We start from the raw sequence: 26,582 nt of genomic DNA on the forward strand, positions 1-26,582 counted from the left end.
CCGTATATACTCGAGTATAAACAAAGCAGAGTATAAGCAGAGACCCCTAATTTTGCCACAAAAAACTGGGAAAACGTAATGCCTCGAGTATAAGCTTAGGGTAGGAAATGCAGCAGCTACTGGTAAATTTCAAAAATAAAAATAGATAGTAGGTTAAGTGTTTTTGAATATCCATATTGAATCAGGAGCCCCATATAATGCTCCACACAGTTCATGATGGGCCCCATAAGATGCTCCACACAAAAAATATATAATGCTGCACATAGGTTGATTATGGCCCCATAAAATGCTCCATAGAAACATTTGCCCCATACAATGCTGCATAAAGGTTGATTATGGCCCAATAAGATGCTCCATTTTAAAATATGCCTCATATAATACTGCACAAAGGTTAATAATGTCCCCATAAGATGCTCCATAGAAACATTTGCTCCATATAATGATGCACAAAGGTTGATTACGGCCCCATAAGATGCTCTATATAAACATTTGCCCCATACAATGTGGCATAAAGGTTGATTATGGCCCAATAAGATGCTCCATAGAGTGATATGCCCCATATGCTGTTGCTGCGATAAAAAAAAAAAAAGGCATACCCACCTCTCGTCGCTCAGGCCCCTGACACATCACAATGTCATTGTGCCCTCTGACCTGAAAGTCACACCCAGAGGACGCGGAAGACGGAGCGGCGCCCAGCGGTGGAACGGGGCCAGGTGAATATCGCAATGCTCACCCTCCTGGTGCGGTCCCTGCTTCTCACTGACATATGGTCTCGGCACCGGCAGCTTGTTCCGGTGTTCAGCGGTCACTGGTACCGCTCATTAAATTAAAGTAATTAAGGAAGGATATAATGGAACTAGAGAGAGTACAAAGGAGGGCAACAAAGTTAATAAAGGGGATGGGAGAACTACAATACCCAGATAGATTAGTGAAATTAGGATTATTTAGTCTAGAAAAAAGACGACTGAGGGGCGATCTAATAACCATGTATAAGTATATAAGGGGACAATACAAATATCTTGCTGAGGATCTGTTTATACCAAGGAAGGTGACGGGCACAAGGGGGCATTCTTTGCGTCTGGAGGAGAGAAGGTTTTTCCACCAACATAGAAGAGGATTCTTTACTGTTAGGGCAGTGAGAATCTGGAATTGCTTGCCTGAGGAGGTGGTGAGGGCGAACTCAGTCGAGGGGTTCAAGAGAGGCCTGGATGTCTTCCTGGAGCAGAACAATATTGTATCATACAATTATTAGGTTCTGTAGAAGGACGTAGATCTGGGGATTTATTATGATGGAATATAGGCTGAACTGGATGGACAAATGTCTTTTTTCGGCCTTACTAACTATGTTACTATGTTACTATGTTAATATTCGCCCCACCCCTATGGGAGTGAAGTTGCGTCCATATTAATTACTTTAATAAGCGGTGAACACAGGAAGAGCTACAGGCGCCCAGAGATCATCGGAGATGCAGGGACCGCGCCAGGAGTAGGTGAGTATGACGTGACAGCCGCCACACCCCCTCGGACAATGACTCGAGTATAAGCCGAGAGGAGCACTTTCAGCCTAAAGAAATGGGCTGAAAATCTTCGTTTATACTCGATCCCTTCCAAGCCTTGCCGTGCACCCAAACAGTTGTTTTTCTCCACATACTGGGTATCTGCACACTCAGGATAAATTGCACAACAAACTGTATGCAGAAATTTCTCCTTTTATCTTAATGAAAATGCTAAGTTTTGAGCTAAAAAGAGATTTATTTGGGAAAACACCTATGTCGTTTTCCCTTGAAAAAGCCTTCTGTTTGCGGGCGAAACGCGCGTCGGGGGTCGCGTTCTGTGGACCCCAACCGGTGTGCTCTGCTTGGTGCCTTCTACGGGTAAGCGCTGCTCCTCCAGCTCTTCAATTTTCTATCACATGCCACATGGCATGTGTATTGCTATTATAGCGACATAGGTGTTTGTAGCAGCTGCCTTCATATAACATAGCCATGTATAATGGTTTCCTGGCAAGCGCACACCGGGGGTTACCCACTTCTCTTTTTAAAAACATCCTTGTATAATGTATATATTCATGTATGCTTTGTGTTTTTTGTATTTCGCTACTAAGCGTGTTAACTATATACTATTTCATAAAGCCTTTTTTATTACTTAAATATCCGTATGCTCCCAGTTTTCTCCTTTTTCCATTGACTGTTATGGAGTTGGTTTCTCTCTTCGGTGGGGGGTTTCCTTGCACTATTTAGTGCTTGTCGTCTCTTCCCCTCTCCGTGTGTATCTAATATGTTGCCTGATTTTGTTATTATATGTGTGCCCAAACAGTAGATTTCTCCCAAGTATGGGGTATCAGCATGCTCAGGATAAATTGCATAACAAAATGTATTGTCCACTGTCTCCTGCTACCCTTGTGAAAGTAAAAAATAGGCCTATAGGAAATTTTTTCTGAATTTTTCTTACACATTCCAAAAATTCTTGTGACGCACCGGAAGGGTTAATAAACTTCTTGAATGTGGTTTTGAGTACCTTGAGGGTGCAGTTTTTAGAATGGTGTCACTTTGGGGTGTTTTCTGTCATATAGGGCCCTCAAAGCCACTTCAAATGTGAGGTGGTACCTAAAAAAAAAATGGTTTTGAAAACTTTGTAGTAAAAATGAGAAATCGCTGGTTAACTTTTAACCCTTATAACTTCCTAACAAAAAAAAGTTATGTTTCAAAAATTGTGCTGTTGTAAAGTAGACATGTGGGAAATGTTATTTAATAATTATGTTGAGAGATATGACTGATTTAAGGGCATAAAAATTAAAATTAGAAAATTGTGAAATTGTCAACATTTTCACCAAATCTCCAGTTTTTTCCACAAATAAATGCAAGCCATATCAAAGAAATTTTACCACTACTGTATCATGAAGTACAATATGTCACGAGAAAACATTCTCAGAATCAGTGGGATCCCTTGAAGCATTCCAGAGTCATTACCTCATAAATTGACAGTGGTCAGAATTGTAAAAATTGGCCTGGTCAGAATTGTAAAAATTGGCCTGGTCAGAATTGTAAAAATTGGCCTGGTCAGAATTGTAAAAATTGGCCTGGTCAGGCAGGAGCAAACAGGCTTCGGGGTGAAGAAGTTAATGTCAAAGTCACCTTTAAATTTGGCTGTTGTGCTGGATTATGGGCCCAACAAAAGATCCTATTGTGCTCCGATGGGCCAATACGCCCCATACTTTCCGCAAAAACGGATGGCATTTACATCCATTTGAGATCACCAAAGTAGGCGAATGATGTTGTAGCAGGTGGAACTGGATAAGTCAAAGTGAGTGATAATCAAAGTCAGAGAAAAGGCCAAGAACATATGAAAAAATAATTAAAAAAACAAACCTCTGCAAATACCAAGCACCTTGAGAACATTCTTGTCACTGCTGCAGGGGCCTGACAGTGAGCAAATATTTATCGACAGGCCAGATGATGTCTCACAAAACAACCTCAAAACAAAGGCGTCACTAGCACAGAGCAAAGAACAGGAGGAAGGACGGAAGACTGAGTTGTTACTGGCACCCGGCATAAAACTGTACTGGCATGAATAAAGCAAATGCCATATTTCTTAGCGTCTTGCAAAGGTACAACTGAGCGACTTACCGTGGCCACAAGTCCTGTCGTAGGCGCTCGCTGTTGTCATTTATGTATTTGCTAAAGACAACTTCACACCAGTGTGTATTCTGAAAAACAGGAATAACTGGACTTAGTTCACATGCTTCAAATGGCTGGAAAGTCTATGATGAGAGATTTGTGAATGGACTTCTTACATGGCAACAGATTTTTCCAGCCATGCACAGACATAATAGTTTACAGTAAGTGAAACTGAGCTACATTTAGAATTCGAATGTTTTACATTATTTATATGCAACTCACACAGCCTAAAGATAAAGCTGTCCAGACTGAAGAGAGTGGCTACAGAAATGTAACACCAGAGAGTCTGGAGGAAATAATGCAGCAAAACCATGGGAAATGTAGAAAATTACATAACCGCCAGCTTTACATTCGCCTACTGACAACCACTGGCTGTAGCAATCAAGTATTAGCCATTCTAGCTCTTAATAATGGCGATTAAAGCAAATACTAGTGATGAGCGAACGTGCTCGAATATCGTGTTATCCGAGCATGCTCGGGTGTTATCCAAGTACCTTGGGCATGCTTGGATAGTATGTTTGAGTTCCTGGGACTGCATGTGTTATGGCCGCGGGGACTCAAACATATTATCCGAGTACGCCGAAGTCTCTCGGTTGGCACCCGAGCATGGTCAGATAACACCTTATCCGAGCACGTTTGGTCATCACTAGCAAATACACATGGTGACTGAGCATTTTCTGAGGATTTTCCATGAGGATTCGCATGCAAAAAAAAAAAAAATCTGTTTTCTAAATTATAACCTACTGTCAGTATATGAGATTTTAGTACTAGAATCTCCACATTACTGATATTTTTTTGCACAGAAACTGACATGCAATGCAAATGTTGAAAACCGCAGTGTTAATTTTTTGTGCGGAAATCATCAGGGATTTGACCCTTTGCATTTTGGATTATATTGCAAATTTGCCGCCATGTTTTGCAGTTTTTGCCACAGATTTGTGGCGAAATACTGCAGATTTGCTGCTGGCAAATCATACCCATGTACAGGTACCCGTTTGTTATTATTATTTTTTTTTTTAGGAGATTAAGTATTGATAATCTCAAGTAATTAAAGAAACCCTCCCATGAAGATTTTTTAATGTACATCTGTGTATATGTGAATGCAGTGTAATGTGAGTGCGTTAGTGTATTAATTCATAAAATCATAGAACCATAGAATGTTAGAATTGGGAGGGACCTCCAGGGCCATTGTGTCCAACCCCCTGCTCAATACCGAATTCACTAAACCATCTCAGACAGATGACTGTCCATCCAGTCTCTGTTTGAAGACTTCTATTGAAGGAGAACTCACCACCTCTCGTGGCAGCCTGTTCCACTCATTGATCACCCTGTCAAAAAGTTTTTCTAATCTGTATCTTCTCCTTTTCAGTTTCATTCCATTGCTTCTTGTGTTCCATGTACAAATGAGAATAAGGATGATCCCTCTACACTGTGACAGCCCTTCAGATATTTGTAGACAGCTATTAAGTCTCCTCTTAGCCTTCTTTTTTTCAAACTAAACATTCCCAGATCCCTTAACCATTCCTCATAGGACATAGTTTGCAGTCCGCTCACCATACTGGTAGCTGTTCTCTGAACTTGCTCCAGTTTTTTATGTATTTTTTTAAAATGTGGTGCCCAGAACTGGACACAGTATTCCAGATGAGGTCTAGATGTGGAATCTTGCATTTCTCCCTGATAAATGCTATTCTATTGGTCGTTGCCCATTGTTCAAGCTTATCTAGATCCTTCTGAATCCTTTCTCTGTCTTCTCTAATGTTAGCTATCCCTCCTAGCTTTGATGCCGGGATCCGGCGATGTTCCGCTCCTCTTCTGAGTGACATTCCTGCTCTGCAGACTCTCCAGGTCTGCGAGAACGGTCATTGACTTTTACAATGTAAGTCTTTGGAGTGTCAGAAAGAGGTCCCAAAGGCTTATATGGTAAAAGAGACTTCTGGCTGATGCATAGAGAATAGAGTGATCTGAAGAGTGTGAAGAGCCGTGATGTCACTGAAAAGAGGAGCAGAACGGCGCTGGATCCCAGAGAAGATCGCTTTAGGAGAGTACACACTACACAAAAATGTACACAGATTTATGAAAGCACCAGTCCAGCATTTTTTTTTATTGCAGCACTGGAGTGGTATTACTGATCTAAGTTCCCTGCCCCTAGTATTACACTTATCAGATGCCACGTTTATCTGTTATGGTCGATCTCCAGCAGTTGGTGACTGGTCGGGTCTCTTCAGTGTTTTCTTTGTGATTCGACAATCACAACTCTGTGAGAGCCAGAATAAGGCCAGAGCATTACCTTTGACTTCCGGTCAGTCAGAACATGTGGTCCCAAGAAGACGGTGCAAGACTGGAGCACCACGGGGAAGAGCTGACGATGTGGGCTGCTAGGGACAAAACTAGGGGCAGGGAACTTAGATTAGTGGCACCACTGCAGCGCTACGATTAAAAAAACCTCAGGAGGGGTGCTTTAAAAAAAATAATGGGAGGGCTTCTTTAATAACACGTTAAAATGGGACTATGCAATATTCAAACACTCATTAACAAATAGAATACATCTGCAGGGAATTCAGATCATGCTGCGAATTTTCATACGAGAGTTATCTATTTGCATTGTAGTAAGAAAATTCTGCAGCAAGTCCAACACATGCAAATTTATTCGAAGATAAATGTCAGATCTTGTGGCAAATAAAGAATATAAAAAAGTTGAACTCCGTGATGATTCAATGATAATAAGAGATTTGTCCAAAGTTGTCTTGTCCATATAGTGTCTATTAAAAAGCTTTATAACTTTTCATTATGCAAAACATATACTTGATGAAATTGGAATAACCTCTTCGAACAGCATTAACTAAAGCCTAAGAAAAGCAAAGATGCCTTTTGTTTCTGGCCCCTGTGTATATAATCCGACTATCCACAATGCAGTCTGTTTTTACCAACATTTTTGAAAGAAAGCCTTGTGCTACAGATCTCACTGAATTTTAGTATGGTGATCTAATAGGATGTCAGTTTGGGATATGTCTTCCTTCCCAAATACTCCACCATCAATAGTGAGTGATATTATCGTAAAGTGGAAGGAACCGCAGCAATTCAGATTTGAAATAGAGACCATGTAAAGCTACAGAGCGAGGTAGTCGGGTGCTGAGGAGCAGAGGGCATAAAAGTCACCAACGCTCACGCTAAAGCAATAAAAGGTTATGTTGGTGCTCTGACACTGGAATTAGTAAGGATACAGTAATAAAAATCAAATACCTTTTTATTTAGAATGTTGAAAATTGATTGTTTTTATCTCGAACGGTTCAAATTGCTGTACCACGGACATTGTTCGGTTCTGCACCATAATCCCCTAATGTTAAAGTGCCATACAATGCTTTATTGGACCTAACTGCCACTTTAGCGCCACCATACTATCAATCTTTTTGTACCAATGCTCTGCTGACTCCATAAGAGCACAAACCTCTCACAGATGTCCACAATTTGGTGACCCTCTGACCATCTTTGCTTCGGAGAGACTCTGCCTCTCTAACACGCTCTTTATTATGCAGTTATATGACAGATTAAAATAGACCTTCTAGCTGTTTTTCATTACTACCACTTTTCCAGCCTTTTGTTAACTCTGTCCCAACTTTTTTTTTTTTTTTTTTACATGTATTGACATCAATTTTTAAATAAGTTATTGTTTTCCTATCAAATAGAAAACTGTCCGACTTTCTCCTTCTGATCTGTGTCCTATGTTCTGTTGTGAATAAATTATGGTTGTCAGAAATTTACAAATCATTGCATTCTTGTTTTCTGTTCATTTACACAGCGTCCCAACTTTTTTTTGTAATTGAGGTTGTGGAATGAAAAGTCATAATTTCTATAGCTGCAATGTGCAGTGTCTCCATACTTTTTTCTCAAATACAGATGTAGTCATTCTTAAAATGACAAAAATATCCTGGCGCACAACAGTGTAACTTGCCACCTTACAATACAAATTTAATAGATTTTGTAAGAGTTAAAGTTCGGTGTCGTGATATCTTTCTTGTAGGTTAGTTTAAGAACAGCTACATTTACAGTGTAAATTCTTTACAGGTTTTAGGCTCTCTGATTACTGTCATTCATCAAGATCATTAAGAGTTAAGGGAGTTGTCCAGGACTTATGCTGGCCATATACATTAGATGGCTGTCAGCCAAACGATGCATTACCATCTCAGCACACTCCTATACACAGGAGCACTCACTCAATCAAGCGGTCCTGTGTTTTCTAAAAGAAAGCTGCTGATGACAATGGCTGGCAGCTTGTCTTAGGGGCACTATGCAATCATTAGTAAGAAAGTGGACATGAGCCATGGACATCTCTGTCGACCATCAGTCGGCCGGCGCCCTCATACACATTAAAGTGTTGGCTGCATCTGTCGAAATCAGCGGGTCCAGCTGACATTAGTTTAATATGTTTTTTAGGGCCCTTAGATATTGATGATGGACCTTTCCTTAGGATATGATATTAATGCTCTAGCTTTAGAATAGGTCAATACCAGCTCAGCGGTGGTCAAACACTAGTAACACATTCACCCTTGAATGTGCAATATGCAATGTAGATAAAACTTTTGATGCCCCCCCTCTTCCCTTAATTAATTTTATCCTCATCAGAAAGGATCAGAGAAAGGATCTGCTTGACTGCTGCATCATTCATTCATTCACTATGAGGCTGAGAGTGCTGCACTTGGCATTTTCTGGCAGCCTCAAAGACTACGAATGGAGCGAGTGTTTGATATCTTCCCTGCTCTTCCATTTTGCTAGATTTGCAGTTTTATTTACCGTATTTATTTTTTGTCAGTTAATACTTGAGAGGGAAACTGTTGGAATGTCATACTGGCGGACATCATGCAATGTGGGGACAACATATTGTGTTGGGGATGTGGAGTCGTAATACTGTATGTGGAATGCAGAGGATATGATACTGCTTGTGAGGGGCTATGGCAACATAATACTGTGTGGGGGCTGTGGTTTCCATCATACTGAGTGAGGGGCTGTGGGGTCCATCATACCATCACAAGTTGTGGGAGGCTGTGGGGTCCACCAATCTGTCTGTAGGGGACTGTGGGGTCTAATATACGCTGTGTGTGGCTGTTTGGCCATCATACTATAGGGTCTATCATATTGAGTGTGGGGGAATTGTAGAGGAGAAAACCAGGCTGCAAGTGCTGCTGAAGTGCCGAGTCTGGAACTGCTGGGGCCGAGCCTCCTGTTGTGGGGGGGGGGGGGGGGAAGAAATTGAGGACAGAGGAGACCCATGACCTGCAGAGAGGAGGCGTGGTGAGTCAGAAGAGTATAAGGAGGTTTGCGCGGGAAAAGAGAAGGGCTTCACGCTGGAGGGCTGAGTGAGAGAGGACCTGCGCTGCATCGCGAGCAGCGATAGGCCGAGCGGCAGAGATAAGGGTCGGGTGCAGTAAGGACCCGGGGAGCGTCGCCGAGTGTGCAGGTCAGAGCACGCCGAGCACAGATCTAGGACGGTCACAATAAAGATTCACAAGTACCAGCAGGCGTGCAGAGAGACCCGCGCCAGGCAGAGCGTTGCGGTGCAGATATCCAGGTGACGGTGGCTGCTCAGAGGCACATACACCGATTGGAATATTGAGGAGAGCTTCATTCTTCAGCTCCGCAGTTAGATGAACTAGGGGCTCTGCGGGCAAAACCGGTGACCGCTCACTGGCGCCAGAAGTAGGACCATTTGGTACCATTATTCACTTTATTCACTAAAGTGAATAATTGTTTAACCCTTGCTCTGTGCGTCTGTGTCACTGCATCGATGTACCTGTGTTACAGCATCACACTGTGTTGCGGTGAATGGGGCATCATATTGTGTGAGGGGGCATTATACTGTGTGCGGGGATCTATAAGGTCTATCATATTGAATGTGGGGGCATCACACTGTGTTGTGTGAATAAGTCTTCATATTGTGTGAGGGGGATCATACTGTGTGGGGGGCACTGGAGACATATTGTGTGGCTGGAACAGTTGATAGCGATACAGGGACTGAATAACAGGAGAAGTATAATTTACTGCTTCTTATAAATTTTATAAAAAGCAGTAAGCTATATGATATTAATTAGCTGCTACTGAATACATGTTACAAGATGCCCTATCAGAACATGCACTTGCAGAAGTAGCGAGTCACAATACTTAATTGTGTTCAATATTAAGTGATAAAAATGAATATATAATAATAAAAATAAGCAGAAATACGTTTGGCCTGTTGGTTCAACCCTTATAATAGTCATGGTCTCTCAGGTGGCTCCTTTAGAAAATTAATTGTCCACCCCTGGTATGTAGTATAAAACAGGAACAAAGCCTGCTGTGTAGGGATAATTACCACAATGGGTGAGTTATTTCAGCTTAATCACAAAGCTCTGCAGACATTTTACACAAATGACCCTCATGTGAAGTCATATCTCACATATGATCATGTTAGGATTCCTGTACGACTGCCAGAAACGACACGCAATGCTGACAGGTGACTGAGCGAAAATACTCCAAAGTCTATGGCTTATCACTGCAAAGTACAAGAAGCAATGCAGGGAAATAAAGCCTATAGACGTAAATGATACCTGGAAATATATGTATAGTAACATGACTGTAATCTGCGGCATGATTTGCCTCCGTTCCTTACCGTGATTGATGGTTTTGATCGTGGTAACTGGTGGCAGATGCCATAATTATCTACACTGAGGGCTATTTATTCTGTTCTGCAAATTAAGATCCACGTGGTCCGTGGTCACTGTATTTGAGATGACGCATTATATTCAGTGGTTAATTCTTTTCCATTACAAAACATACAAAAGAAATTAACAATGTTCAGTGAACAACATATATAGGTGCTATAAAAGAAAGCATAAAAAATAATATTACTGGTTAGAATAATCATCTGGTTGCTACGGACATAGCAATTCCTTAGCAATCAGGGTCCCGATTCATCAGAGCTTTAAAGTCAGAAAACTGGTGGCAAAAGCTTTGAAAAGTTACGAAAATGTCAACTTTTGCCATTTTTACACTGGTTTTCCCTAGCATTGTCAAAATGGGTAACATTTGGTAGGGACTCGAGCGTGACGCCACTTCATCACGATCTGTGGAATTTCTTACACCAGAAATCTCATTCCAATTTCTAACCGAAGTAACATTTGTGGTGAGATGCATGGAGGAGAGTGACGCTTGTCAGGCGCTCCTGATTCATTAAGAGGAACACGTCTCCTAATGAACCGGAAACATCTGATTCCACGTGTAAATTGTAGTCTTGATGAACTGAGATCCAAATTTATTTCAAAATACAGTGGCAAAATCTCCCCTTAAAGGGGACTTGTGAGGTCTCTAGACATGACTGTTTTAGTAAATATTTGTATTTCTCATAAAATTTTAATTCTGATGAACCTTTTCTCGAAACTCCTTGTTATGCCATTCCTCTGTTATAACACTTAGAAACGTAAAAATAAGTAGACTTGTGGCTACCATTCCCATTGTCAAAGTGTGAGTGTGTGTGTGTGTGTGTGTGTGTGTGTGTGTGTGTGTGTATGCACAGTCTTATAAGATTAGCACTGATTGGTCAGTGTCACACCGTGAAAGGACACACCCACAATTGTTGACTGCCCAATCTCAGTTAATTCATACATTTCTTTTGGTAATGACAGATGAATGACAGATTAATAATGTACAGCTCTAATGAAATAATGATGCAAAATTGCTATTTTATGGGTAATACAATTACTTACTAAAACGGACATAGAAGAAAACAGGTCTTCTTTAACACCGACGACGTACTGCTATGTCATATGTTGGCTCCTTGACTTTGATACAGGCTCACAAGCCAAGCTTGCATCATTCCCGGCAGATGATGCCTTTTGTTGTTCAGTCATCATCTTCCTGATGCGATCGCAAGGCACCGATGGGTTGACATGACAGTCTGGCGTCTGTTGAAGACCTCCGTGTCCGTCATTACAGTAGTCCTATGAAAGTCAGCCTGTAAATGACTTTCATATGAGACTGTGATTTTTGCTATGCATTGCATTGTGGTATTGCTGTGTATAGTACAGGCAATAGAATGATCGCAGGTTCAAGTCCCCTAAGGGGACAAATAAGAGTAGAAAGTGAAAAAATGAAAAAAAAAACATTTTTTTACAAACATAAAAAAATTAAAATATAAAAAAGGTTCAAATCACCAATTTTTCACCATTAAAAATACAGTTAAAACAATAAAAAAATTGCACATATTTGTTATCACTACGTTCCTAAAAGTCCGCTCTATCAAAATATAAAATAAACTAACCCAATTGGTGAATGGCATAATGAGTAAAAAAAATAAATAAATCTAAACTCAGAATTATTTTTTTGGGACATCGCTACACAGTATAACAGGCAACTGCAAACATTGTATCCACCCCAAAATGGTATCAAAAATGTCAGCTCAAGTTGCAAAAAATAGGTCCTCACACCAGAAACCAAAAACGAAAAAGGTTACGAGTCTTGGAAAACGATTAGTAAATTTTTTTTTTATTTTTTTTTTTTACAAATATCCGATTTTTTTCAACGCTTAAAATTGAAAAATTAACTGTATGTTTGGTATCTGCAGAATCGTACTGGAAAGTGGATTGGTCATCATGGGCCAGTTGAATGGCCACCAAGGTCTCCTGATCTGACCCCCTTAGAGTTTTATCTTTGGGGTCATCTGAAGGCAATTGTCTTTGCTGTGAAGATACGAGATGTGCAGCATCTGAAACAACGCATACTGGAAGCCTGTGCTAGCATTTCTTCTGCAATGTTGCTATCAGTGTGTCAAGAGTGGGAGAAGAGGGTTGCATTGACAATCCAACACAATGGGCAGCACTTTGAACACATTTTATAAGTGGTCAGAAACTTGTAAATAACTCATGAAAGAATAAAGTTACATTAAAACCAAGCACATCATTGTTTTTCTTGTGAAATTCTCAATGAGTTTAATGTGCCACATGACCCTCTTCCCATTAGAAAAAATAAAGTTGGAGCCAAAATGGCCGACTTCAAAATGGCCGCCACCCATCTTGAAAAGTTTCCCCCCCCCATATACTAATATGCCACATACAGGAAGTTGATGTCACCAACCACTCCCATTTTATTTAGGTGTATCCATATAAATGGCCCACCCTGTAGATATAAACTTTTAGTGTAAAAAATGTAAAGCTTATACCAGATGCTTTTTTTTTTTTTTTTTTTTTAAGTAGTTTATTTTAATACAGATGTTTACAGACTTCACTGTTTTCTGCCGTCATGCACAATTCATAGAGAAAAATCTAATGTGTATGAAGTGACGTGAAATATGTATATCAAAGTGATTAACCATACGGTCTGAAAGTTTCACTCCTCACAATAGGGGCCATTCATGAAATTGCCGCCTCCAGTGAAAACACAATTTGTCTTTATTTACACGACTACGCTTGATTTGATGGAACACATTTTTATGCTTACAAGATAACATATCACGTATTCTGTTAAGTTGTGCTTTGTATCACATGCTTAGCTGGATATTGAGTTTTTGTTTCCTTTTTCTTTTTATGAGCTAAAGGATTATTTTTTCTCAAAGAGTAATTCCAATTTTGCTCCGTGTTTAAGGCTGCCAAAGATAAGCAACTCAAATAGGTCTTTAACAAAAGGCTAAAGGAGCTTGAGTGCGTCTACTACTTCTAACCCTATAACAATTTTCGATTTTACAAAGGGCTGCTGGAGCTACAAGCTATGAATCTAGGTATACAGCTAAATTACATTGATTACTTTGCTAAACCCATTCAAGACAACACGGTGGCTCAGTGGTTAAGTACTGTAGCCTTGCAGGCCTGAGGTCCTGGGTTAAAATCCCATCAAGGAAGACATCTGCAAGGAGTTTGTATGTTCTCCCTTTGTTTGCGTGGGTTTCCTCCCACATTCCAAAGACAAACCGATCAGGTTTTGAGCCCCAGTGGGGACAGTGATGGTGATTGGTGAGGACTGTAAAGTGCTGTGAAACTACATTGATTAGTAACAGTAAATAAATACATTTATATGTATGTATAAAAATTCAGGATTAAAGGGGTTGTCCACTACTTGGACAACCTCTCTCATTCCTCATGTTTGGCCCCGTTAAAATAGAAACACATACTCACCCCTGATGCCAGCACCGTTTCAGCAGTGGTGGCACTTATGTTCTTGGTGATCACATGAGGTTGTTACGTAACACGAGCTCTGCACCAAAATTGTGCCGACGTCACTGTCCCAGCCTTTGGACAAATGAAAATCAAGAGCAAGTAAGCGGTCAGTCACAGGCCTGACTTCCTGTTGATGTTCAATACACCGAAAATGGTTGGGTGCAGGGCTGGTGTGACGTAACAACCTCACGTGAGCCCCAGGATTGCGAGTGCCAATACCGCTGGAACAGCACCAGGGGTGAGTATAAGTGTTTTTATTTTAATAGAGCCAAATATGTGGACATCGCCATTTTTCAATTTTATGCTGTCATTTTTTCCTCCTTCCAAGAGCCATAATAGCTTTTTAACTGTTCTGTTGACAGCCGTATGAGGGCTTGCTTTTGGTGGGATGACTTGTAGTTTTGAATGACACCATTCATTTTACCATATAATGTGATGCAAAAAAAAAAAAAAAAAAAGGGTTTGAAATGCTGTCTTAAAACCCCTCAATTCCACCACAGATTTTTGGGTTTCTTTTTTTTACGGCATTCATTGTGCAGGGTTGGGGCTGCTGGAGACACACCACCGGCACATACGTATGGGTAAGACTAGCGGTATATTCCTCCTTCCCACCTCCCCCTCCTTTATAGTAGAGGTTTGGGGGGACGCTATATAGTCATTTCAGTATGTGGAGGGAATTGGCCTTATACTTATTGGCACCTTCCTTTTGCACTTAGCACTTTGCTTAGGAGGATTGTGTGAGGATACCGTTATATCCCCCAGTGTTACTACATTGGTTTGTGTCTGTATGTATTTGCACCACCTATGTACCTTGTTTTGTCAGTCTGTTTATATTTATCTAATGATGATGTAATCTATATTTATTAATAAAACTGTGTTACAAATCCTTCATAGTTGTGTATGGGACTGTGTACTCCACATTCTGTTGTAGGTTAAATAATTTCGGAGTGTCCTCCTTACAGGATTTTTGTCCAAATGTAGAGGGTTATTTCCCCTAGTATCTGTATTTAAGTTATGTATCAGTGGTACTTGTTCTTAAAGGTAAGTAGGGTGATGGCAATTCCAAACTTTTATCAACTTAAAAAAATTCAGTGAAATAGGAAATTTGTGGATATCTTCAGCGCTGATGAATAAATAGGAATCCAGACGTATTGGAGACAAGGAATGGTGGTTTTATTCTATGCGTTTGGAAGTCTATATGACTTCTTCCTCAGGAAATAACCATATGTATTTCCTGAGGAAAAAGTCATGTAGACTTCAAAACGCGTAGAATAAAACCACCATTCCTTGTCCCCAATACATCTGGATTCCTATCTGAATGGAAGATATCCACAAATTTCCTATTTCACTGCCCCTGACATTGTCACTTGTTGACCCATGGATCTGCGGCAGCTGATAATTTGATTGCACTTGTATGTCTTAATGAAAAGAAGCACCAGGTGAGCACTATATGAGAAACAGATTTTGAATCTACAGCTCTGGCAAAAATTAAGAGACCACCACATCAAACCCCTGTCATGGGCAGCCCAATCTCCAGACCTGAACCCCATTGAGAACCTCTGGAATGTAATCAAGAGGATGATGGATAGTCACAAGCCATCAAACAAAGAAGAACTGCTGACATTTTTGTGCCAGAAACAGTGTGAAAGACTGGTGGAAAGCATGCCAAGACGCGTGAAAGCTGTGATTAAGAATCATGGTTATTCCACAAAATATTGATTTCTGAACTCTTCCTGAGTTAAATCATTAGTATTGTTGTTTCTAAATGATTATGAACTTGTTTTCTTTGCATTATTTGAGGTCTCAAAGCACTGTTTTGTTTTGTTTTTGTAATTTTGACCATTTCTCCTTTTCAGAAAAAAACAAACAAAATGTATTGCTTGGAAATTCGGAGACATGTTGTCAGACGTTTATAGAATAAATGAAAAATTTATATTTTACTCAAACGTATACCTATAAAGAGAAAAATCAAGCAAACTGAACATTTTGCAGTGGTCTCTTAATTTTTGACAGAGCTGTATATCGGATAAGACCCTATTTGCGCTTTTCTCATGCAGTTTCTTTTGTTGTTAAAAAAAAAATCAGAAATTTGTAAAAAATCAAAAAATATATATAATTGGTTTGTGCTGTCGTTTTCTAAAATGTTTTTAAGTTTCCCATTGATTGAGCTCTGTGGGGGCTTAATTTTTTGTGCCGTGAATGATCGTTTATATTAATTAGGGTACATATATCAAATCTGTCATTTCGATTTCGATTATTTTTCTTTATTTGGTTTGCCTTTCCAAAAAGGTTGATTTATTTTATATATTTTGTCATGGTATCAATTTTTACATTTGCAGCAATACCAACTATGTTTCATTCATTTATTTATTTGTTTTAGAAATAGAGCAGCTTAAACTTTTATATATTTTACTTTGTAACTTTTTCTTGAAACATTCATTTTTCTCTCCATTTTTTTTAGTCCTTGATTTGATTGTTTGACTGCTTTTAGAATACACTGCAATAATTTAGCTTTGCCGTATGTAGTGAAATTGACATTCCCCTATGAAGCCTAACCACATGCCACATGGCAGGGACAGTGGACTTCAGTAGGTCCCCGGCTGTCATAGCATGAGCTCACTTGCAACCAGACCAATTAAATTCTGCTGTCAATGATTGACAGTGGCACCTAAATAGTAAAACAGCAGTGATGAAAGCTTGCCAGCACCTGCCCCGTATGGAGCGGGTTCAGTTCCGGAGCTCGCTCCATATACGTGCACCCTGACTTGGATGTACAAGCTCGTCTAGATGAATGTCATCAATCCATACATTCCAGGGTGCTTAACATATATGGTTAAGGGGAAGGGGGCATGATTTACATTTCTTGGCAATGATGTCCCATTTTCTGCTGCGAGGTGTGAGATTTTGCTGATGCTTATTTTATGTGATTGTTTTAAGCTTTTGCGTTACATTGAAGGCTAAGACACCCACTACTTCTTCTGGCCTTATAAGACTACATCATGTTAGAACCTGTAATTCTAAGTTGAATGGATGTGTTGAGATTTCACTCATACATTGTACTACTATGTCAATAAGTAGTAAAGCTCCATCTTCTATGCGCAGATTTAGGTTATATAAACCCCTTGCTTCAGAAGCGGCAGTGATTTTGTGAGATACATCAATACTCTGCTGCTGCTATCAGAAATATTACCGTGCGCCCGATGTCAATGAACTTCTTATAAAAGGTGATTCCTTTGCTTTAAAATTTAAAATGTACAAACATTTATAAATTTGCCACCAAAGTACCTCATTCCTCGAAGGCATTATTTGCTATATAATAAGCGAATCACCATCATGTTCTTTCTCAACATAGAAATTCAGTGAACTAGCAAGTCCCCAACTTACCTACTTCCACACGACTAATGGTTTCAAATGTAAGACAGAAAAATCAAAAACAACAAAACCAATACCTCATCGCTCACCTCTCCGGCCGCCCTGCTTTCTTGCCCTCTTCTTTCCACCATTGTGCGCTGCTTCTCCAGCCTCTTCACTATAGGCCGGGAATTTGTGCTGTGTTCAGACCTCGGAGGTGACTGCGTATTGTAAAGGTCACCATGTCGTGATGTCACAATGTACATCATGACTTTACGACACGGCCGAAAGTCTTGGTCTATATTCAACCGGAGAAGCGACACGACTGTAGAAAGAAGACCGGACAGCGAGCAGCAGGGCTCCCAGAAAGGTCTACAATGAGGTGAGTGTTAGGGTTTTTGTTGTTGTTGTTCTGGTCTTGTTCCAACTTACATACAAATTTGGATAAAAAACAAACCAAGAGAACCGATTTAGTTCTAATGCCTGTATATTTTTTCTTTTAGAGTTTTTGGAAGCTTGTCCATCCCAAAAAAAAAAACCCTCACCTAAAACACGCTTGAAAGGCTTTTCCTATTTATTTCTATTATAAAACCCCTTTGATATTCGTAGGTTCAGGTTTTGAAAAACGCCTGGTGGGAAAAGAAGAAATGTATATCACTCTTTCCTGAATCTGTTGCAAACCAGGAGCTGTCCAACTGAAAGAGTCTAAAGGGAAAAAAAAAATCTTTGGGAAAAAAAAACTTCTCCAAAACACCTAAAAAACAGTTTTCCAAGCCGCATCAGAAAAAAAAAAATCCTCCAAAAGTTCCCCAAAGATTGGGAGTTTCCTGAAGCATTTCTCTCTAGAAAACTTGTTGTTCTTGACCACCTCAAAAAAACTTCTGAGTGCACATAGCCTAAGACTTATTGCAAATAAATTTTACGAAAGATGTAAGCATCAGATATGAGAAACAGAATAATTATGAGGGCAGTTTAGGATTAATATAAATCTGCCAACTTCAAAAGGAGACATTCCAGTCCGGACAAAAAGATCAAGAGAAAATAAACACAATAAAGACACTTGTGTAATGGACGCGTGCATGAGTCAAGTTGGTTGTATGTTTACTGCCAAGATTTAACCCTTCTGTCGAGTTTAAGAAATGGTGCAAGGTAAGAGTTAACCGGTTTTCCCATCTCCAAGATCCTATTCCAATATGCAGTAGATGTAATAATAACAATATTATAAATACCTCAAATTAGAAATGTAGCATAGTTCTTCTGATTTGCTATGTCACTTACCACATGTGCAGGGCATTGCAGTAGCTTAGATATGCATGCACCACTGTGCAGAGAAAAGACTGAATAGGACATAGCCCTGAAGCAAAGCTGCAAACTCTTAATTCTCAGGAATAATAAGGGTCATAGAGCTTAGACCCCAAGGATCATTCTCAAGCTACTGGAAATCTCGCGCATAGGTGGAATAGAATTATAGAATGTTAAAGTTGAACGGGACCTCCAGGGCTATAGTGTCCAACCCCCTGCTCAAAGCAGGATTCATTAACCATCTCAGACAGATGTCTGTCCAACCTCTCCTTGAAGATTTCCATTGAAGGAGAATTCACCACCTCTCGTGGCAGCCTGTTCCACTCATTGATCACCCTCACTGTCAAAAAGTATTTCTAATATCTAATCTATCTTCTGCCTTTCAGTTTCATTCTATTGTTTCTCATGTTTCCATGAACAAATGAGAATAAGGATGATCTCTTTACAGTGTGAGAGCCCTCCAAATAATTGTACAAAGCTATTAAGTCTCCTCTTAGCCTTCTTTTTTGAAAGCTAAACCATCCCAGATCTGTTAACATTTCCAAATAGGACATACTTTGCAGTCCGCTCACCATCCTAGTAGCTCTTCTCGGAACTTGCTCTAGTTTTTTATGTATTTTTTAAAATGTGGTGCCCAGAACTGGACACAGTATGAGGCCCAAATGTAGAATCTAGCATTTCTCCCTGTTAAATACCATTTTGTTGGTCGCTGACCATTTATCAAGCTTATCTAGATCCTTCTGAATCCTCTCTGTGTCTTCTCTAGTGTTAGCTATCCCTCCCAGCTTTGCATCAACTACAAATTTGATTAGTTTACCTACACTGCCTTCTTTTTTTATAAGATATAAGAGCTTGGTTGGTTCATAAAGGACTTTGTTGTAATAGTGGAAAAGCACTATTTACCTATGCTTGAGAGCTTTAGGGGACCTGAGTTTTCCTTTAAATGAAGGCATATCCTTAGCAATATGTATTCAGAAGGGAATACACATAACTGTAAAAATTAATAAAAAAAATATTTGTCAATAGAACATTTGTACCATTCTTTGGGTCCCAGTTCATAATGTTACATGCCTTCAATCAGATTAGTGTCAGACTGGGATTCCAAGGGCCCATTAGTAAAAATGGCTTTTGGGATCCCACTGTTTGGCTTCATGCAAATATGACATTATACTAATTTAAAAATGTACCTATGCTTCTACATAATAATGCACTGGGTAGTTTGTTAAATGAACCTTGAGATGGTGACTTTGTTTGGACATAGAGAATAAAATGCATTGTATATTGTGCTAAACATTGCTCATATAGAGTTGTGGGAGGATCACAGGGAGCCTACTGGGAGAATCGCCTGTTCTCCTGTGGGCCAGTCCAAGCCTGGTTTTGATCATCACTTGAGTGGCCACTTATAGACTGCAGTAGTGACATTGTGTGCGAGATGTCACTTAGATGTTTTTGTTTTTTTTAACGAAGCAGGGTGGATCAAAGCCTGTTATGTGGTTGAAATACTTGTTTTTCCGCTTTGTGTCAAAGAACATTTGTATAATTTTCATGCTTATTTAGTTGCATTCCAAATGAAAGATTTGATATTGCACCGTACAGTGTCATTTCACATGTGATACAGATTTTGTTATTTAATTTTTAAGTGCCCATTCAGAAAAACCTACTGTGACAATACAGCATTTAATCTTAAATTATCCAGATATAAATTCAGTAGGCCGACAAACATACAATATTAACTTTATGTTGACTATTGTATTTGTGTGTGTTTTTCTTTGGTTGGTCAAGAAACACAGACTATTGTTTGTATGAGCCTTTAACGTTGACTTATGAGTTGATGTTTATTGTAGGATATTGTGTTTATCTTGGATGACAGTGTCACAAAGTAATTGAACAATAGATGTTTGTTAATATGTTGATTACACACTGCCCAGGCTAGCTAGATTGTTGACCTGCAAAACAAAGAAGGACAAACTCTGCAGATTAATTAAATACTCAAACAAAGAGTTAAACTCATCCCTTCTTCCCCCTGACCTGTAGATGATGACCTGAACCACATAAGTGGGTAGAAAAAGGGATTCTCTATCCTTCCAAGAGGATCAGAGACTCTTTACAAAACCACAATCAGGAACACTCTACAGGACAGCACCCAGGACATCATTGCTCCATCATGAGGGACACAGATTTCACATTCTACAGGATGTCAGCTTAGGGGACCACGGACCAAGTTGAAACAATACAGATCCGCTTCACTGACCATCACTGAACCCATGGTTACATTTGGGGAAGCCGGGATTTGGATCCACCAGTCACTTAAGCCCCATGGATACATTTGGGGAAGCCAGGATTGGGACCCACTGGTCACCTGGCTCCATGGAGAGGTTCAGAGAAGCCAGGCTGTGACTATCCAGTCACCTAGCAACATGCCTCAATGGACTGTCAGGTTCCTAAGCTTTTCGTTAACTCCTCTCTGTGGGTGTCACAGGTGGGAGTAGTAGGCCATGGAAGACCCGAAATCGCAGCTACTCTAATCTCGGCAAGTCAGCGGAAGAGTGAGACTGTGTAATTTTGCACCATCTTGTGTATTTTGCTGGAATTACTGTATATGCTATTGTCTGTTTTGTGGTTCAATAAAATAATGTCACACTGTTTTACCCACAATCTGTGTTGTCTGATTAGTATTATACCCAAAGGAAAAGAGAACTGGCGTTCGGTGGAATGGGCCCTGGTCCATGCAGCCCCAGGCTAGTGAATGAGAGCACCTACTGACCCATCCCCCCGTGTCTCCACACCTACATAGGAGAAAATACCATGACAATCATGGCTTTGATATTAAATGATAATGCCTATAATCTGGATTTAAAAATCTAAATTTCCAGGACTATGTCATTTTATAGAGCAGGGCAACATGTGAAAAAATTATGGTTCTGAAATAAACAGCGGGTGTCACAAATGTTAAATTGATGCTGAAAGTCATAAATCATAACTGCAAATTTTAAGCATCTTCTCCTAGCAGGTTAAGGATTCACATATAGTAGCTTCACTATGGCAGAACCAACTCAAGAACACTTCATTTATAGAAGCCATTTGGTTTAAAATTCCATCAGGATCTCATCGCAATTTTGGCAAATGTGCTGAGCAGTAATTGGCGTCACACCAAAAAGACAGTGATGTTTGGCATGTGTGTTCTCCAAAAAGTTAATTACAGCAAGATCACATAATGTAATCTAAAATTTTACTTTACCATCTCCCAAGGGGCCTTTATTAAAGATCGGTGGATCTTTTGAAATTTGAATTTGCCGGCTGTGCCAAATTTTCCCCCAAAATTCTGTTTTAGTCAAATAAACTCACTTCAATCACCATACTATAAAGCTTGTAATTGCTCAGAAAATATGAGCGAGAACCCGATTGACAATAACAGCTTCCACTTTATTTAAAAGAGACGTACCTCAGTGCCTCTGGAGGTAAAAGGGGGTTGTTTACTACTCGGAAAACCATTTCTCAATCACTGTTTTCTCCAAGTAAAATAGTAAATAATAACAGCTACACTCATCTCTGGTGCCGGCATCGTTCCATTTACGTTAACACTGGCTCTCCTGGAGCTTGTGTAGCATTGTTATGTAATGCAATCCCTGTTGCCAATCAGGGACCACTTAACTGACCGCCCCTTTGGACAAATCAAACATCCGGAGAAAGCATCAGTTACATCCAAATGAGGGGTCAGTGAAGTGGTGGCTGATTGAGCGCAGCAGTCACGTGACATAACTGGGAAGCCGGTGCTGACACAACTGGAGTGGTGGTGGAGGTGAGGATAAGCATTATTATTTTACTTCAGAGAAACATCATGAGTGAGAAGGAGTTGTCCAAGTAGTGGACAACCCATTTAAGAAAGGCAAGCCTTTTTTTTTTATAACTGGACGAGAGTCCTGAAGACAAACAGTATTTTCCATAGAAAACGGAGAACATGCAGCTGCATCCCCCTCCTCCTACTCTTCTCTTTATTGTTTTATTCATTTATTAGGACCTGAGGAGAGTTCTGAACATATTGAAGATAATTAAAAAAAAAAAAGTCAACATCAGTGCCTAATAAGATACATGACAATGTGGTATGTATTTGCTGAAATTGCTTTTTTGTATCGGTCATAATATATTATGACCAAGGCAATGAATATATTTATTTATGACATAAAAAGTCTGGATGAAATGCCAAATGACTCTTCCCTTAATGATAATTCGGCATCTACATTGCTTGCATTCAGGACTGTAATCTATTTCAGTACTGATATTTCATATTTTTTCCTTTTATCTCTTGTGTAACAGCACAGAGTGTAGCAGACTGCTAGTGATTTATGGAAGAGTAATATAATCTAATTTTCGGATAAGTACAGGTTCTTAGGTAACTGTATCTGTGACCATGGTTTCATATAGTCATTAAACAACGTGAAGGGAAAGAGCAATAACAACCTGAATTGGCAAATATACAGTGGTATGTAAAAGTTTGGGCACCTCTGGTCAAAACTGCTGTCACTGTGAACGGTTAGGCAAGTTGAAGATGAAACTATCTCTAAAAGGGTTCTAAAAATTTCCTTTGTATCAGGCAAAAAATATATATATAGTCATTTTTTTTCTTGTTAAAAATTATAAAAAGAAAAATGGGCCAGTGTTTGGACACCCTTGGAGATTTGTGTGCTCAGATAACTTTGACTAAGGTTACAGACCTTAATTAGCCTGTTAGGGTTATGGCCAGGTAATGCAAATTTCTCAGCTTTATAAAAACCCAGCGTCTTCTAACCTTAGGCCAAAAAATAGCAGCCAAGGGTTCTTCTATGCAACTGCCTAGCACTCTGAAAATGAAAATGGTGGAGGCCCACAAAGCAAGAGAAAGCTATAAGAAAATGTAATTAGAAGATGGCACTTTACATGAACAGTGGAAGTCAAGATAAGGTCTGGAAGACCAAGTAAAAGGGCTGATCATACGGTTGCTAGAGAAGCAAATTAGAAGCACTGCTTGACTGAAAAAGACCTTCAGAAAGATTTAGCAGACTCTGGAGTTGTGGTACATTGTTCTACTGTTCAGAGACATCTGCACAAATATGGCCTTCATGGAAGAGCCATCAGAAGAAAACCTCTCCTGCATCTTCCTCACCATAAAATTCAGTCAGAAGTATGCAAAAGAACATCTAAACAAGCTTGTGGATTTTTTTAAACAAGTCCTGTGGACCGATGAGTTTAAAATAGACCTCTTTGCCCACAATGATCAAAGGCATGTGTGGAGAAAAAATGATTCCTAAAATTATTAATTTTTCCAGTATGTTTCCAGTCCTTTACATTTTCATATTAAATAGGATACCCTGGATCCTAGTAAGATCACTTAAAGGAATTGTCAACTGCTGGACAACCGTTAAATCTAATTAATGACACCAAGGTACTGCCAGGGTTGCCAACTTGACTTAATTTTTTCTGGACAACTTTTAAAAAAAATCATGGACAGTATTTTTTACGAACTCATTTGAAAACCATAATAAATCATTAGGATTATGAGTGATCTGTGTCTACAGTCCATAATTCTGATGTGATTACATCAGCTGCAGTCACTGTAATCTGTAAAATTATGATAATTACAGGCAAAATAACTTGCAGAAGTTTCTTCAGCTTCTATAAAATTACATAATTTTTATGGACTGTCCTGGAATTTCTGGACGGTTGGAAACCCCGGGTAACTGCATAAATTAAAAAAATATCTATACTCCCGGACCAGAACCGTTTCTCCTCTTTCAGCCTTGAGTTCCCTGTCAGCCGCATGACCACTGCAGCCACATGCAGCGTATTTGCTGCAGAAAAGTCAAGGACAGCAGGATGTGACCTCACAATCAGCTTTGCTACATCTAGATGGCAGGCTGCATGGCTGCATGATGCGACCATACAGCCTGTCATCCAGCAGGGACACTGAGCAGCGGAACGGAACCCTATTCACTTTAATGAGGGGGCCTGAACACCGCTTTTGAACGGCAGTGAAATCATCCGGTGGCCATTTTCCCGTAGGCCACCCATCACAGCAATGGTGTTACGGGGGCTCCGGGTTTTCACAAAATATCGGCGGAGCCCCCACACCACTGAGTACCGCCGAATAGTGAAGCACCAGCCTGGGAAGGGAGTGTGATCATCGCCCTGCAGCGCCGGACCACCGCAAAATCCCGACTCTTGCTACCGCCATGCTACTGGTAAATATATTCTGACTATTAGACGCACCCCCATTTTCCAAAAATTTTTTTTTAGGAAAAAGTGCATCTTATAGTCCGAAAAATACGTCACATGGTAAACAAAGACACAGCCAGAATAAAGTCTTTCATTAGAAATAAAACAAAACACACTTTAATTTTTTAATTAAAAATAACAAACACAGTTATACTTACCTAACGCCTAATTCCTCCGAAGCCCTCGTCTCCTGTAATAAAACAGAAATAAAAAACAACAATAATCCCTCACCTCTCCATCGTTCTGTCCCACGCTGCAATCCATGTCTGGGAGACAAAACAGTTTTCAACCTTGACGATGCCAAGACCGTCCAAGATGCCAATAACCGTCCAGGCTGAGAACCACTGGTGAATGAGCTGCTGTGAGTGCAGCTTCAGTGACTACCGCTGACGTTACTGACGCTGCGTTCCCAGGGGATCTCACCAATCTTTTACTGTACGTGGCAGATGAATTGCCAGCTTTTCAAAGGATCTAGGGGTATGTTTCTACAGGAAGTATTTTTTTTTCTCTGGTGGCACTGAACTTTATTAGCATATACAAGGAGACACAAGTTAGCCCCCAAAATGCATGAAAAAAATGCAACAAAACATGCATTTTTGCCGCAGCTTCTTCCTGCCAAGAAATCAGGTTTGGCTGCAGAAAAAAAAGCAGAAAAAACACCCAGTGTGCATATACCCTTACAATGGTACAAATAACTATACAACTTCCATTAACTTTTAATAAAGAAGAGGTTAGGAAAAGATTAATACGAGATTAATGTAACTTTTTATAAAAACATACACAAATCCCTTTAGCTGATATAGCTCTTTGGTTAAGATTGGGGATAATAAAGTTAAGTCTTTTTAGGAACTGAACTGCAGCTCTCAAGATGAAGCGGTAACTGACCATCAATGTTTTCTGCTGAAAGCCATCATAAACCATGGAAAATAATTACCTTTAAATACAATAAATCAATATTTGGACACCAACTAACAGCCAATTATTTATCACAGGCCATTATGGCTTCTTACCAAGGGTGCATTTGCACATAGGTGCGGTGGGCAATTGTGCCCAGTGCCATATTTGTTTTGTCTAGTAAACTGCCTCTTAAGGACTGAGCTAATCTTTTTATGGCTGACAACTATTGCCGTACAGCAAAAGGGTTATTCCCATCATTAAAAACCTATCCAATGAAAAGGTGACAACTTGTGGACCTATGGGGGTCCAACTGCTGGAGCCCCCACCAATCCCTTTAATGGTGTCTTTAAATGCCAAGTCTAAATATGTTGATGGCGAAGCATGTGAGCCACGGTTCCATTTATTCTCTACAAGACTGCCGGAAAAAACATTGAGTACAGAGAATGAATGCAGATGGCTAACATATGCTGCAACTGCTCCATTCTCCATTATGGCATTTTTGAGTCCTACTCATAGAATTAGTGAAGGTTACAATAGTCTGAACCCACTGATCCTCTCGAATAGGTGGTCTAATTATTAAGTTATTACGTTCTGGAGATGGTGTCAATCGATTTGCAAGAGACGGTCACCCTGCCACATCTGTAACCTGTGGCCCCCGGATGGGAGATCTGCGACCTGCCTCTTACCTGATGGCATCCCTTGCTCCTCTTTTGATTAGCCGGCTTTGCGTAATGTCATTGCTGTGCTGTCACGCACATATAAAATTTCACCAGGCTGGATAATCAAAAGAGGAGCCACAGGTGGTGACAGGCAGTTCGCAGAGCTCTCATCTGACAGCCACAAATCACTGAGAATAGATTTATACCATCCGTAGGAATAATCGTTTACTGTAATAAGCCAGAAGAATAATGCTCAATGATGAGCTATTTGA

At 39.9% G+C, this 26,582-nt stretch overlaps 1 protein-coding gene across 3 annotated transcripts in view; it reads right to left on the reverse strand.

The window, feature by feature from the left end:
- The window catches only part of GHR (growth hormone receptor), a 470,149-nt gene that overhangs the window by 414,550 nt on the left and 29,017 nt on the right, over window positions 1–26,582 (reverse strand). For 2 of the 3 annotated variants that reach the window (XM_077285624.1, XM_077285641.1), the window contains exon 2: window positions 3,627–3,706. In XM_077285624.1, coding sequence (XP_077141739.1) covers window positions 3,627–3,666 — 40 coding nt within the window. In that variant the 5' untranslated portion in view covers window positions 3,667–3,706. Of the gene's footprint in view, window positions 1–2,517; window positions 2,607–3,626; window positions 3,707–26,582 lie in introns of all 3 variants that reach the window. The other variant, XM_077285649.1, reaches the window with a different exon arrangement.

The sequence above is a fragment of the Ranitomeya variabilis genome, chromosome 1 (genome assembly GCF_051348905.1).
Source record: "Ranitomeya variabilis isolate aRanVar5 chromosome 1, aRanVar5.hap1, whole genome shotgun sequence".
NCBI classification, from domain to species: domain Eukaryota; kingdom Metazoa; phylum Chordata; class Amphibia; order Anura; family Dendrobatidae; genus Ranitomeya; species Ranitomeya variabilis.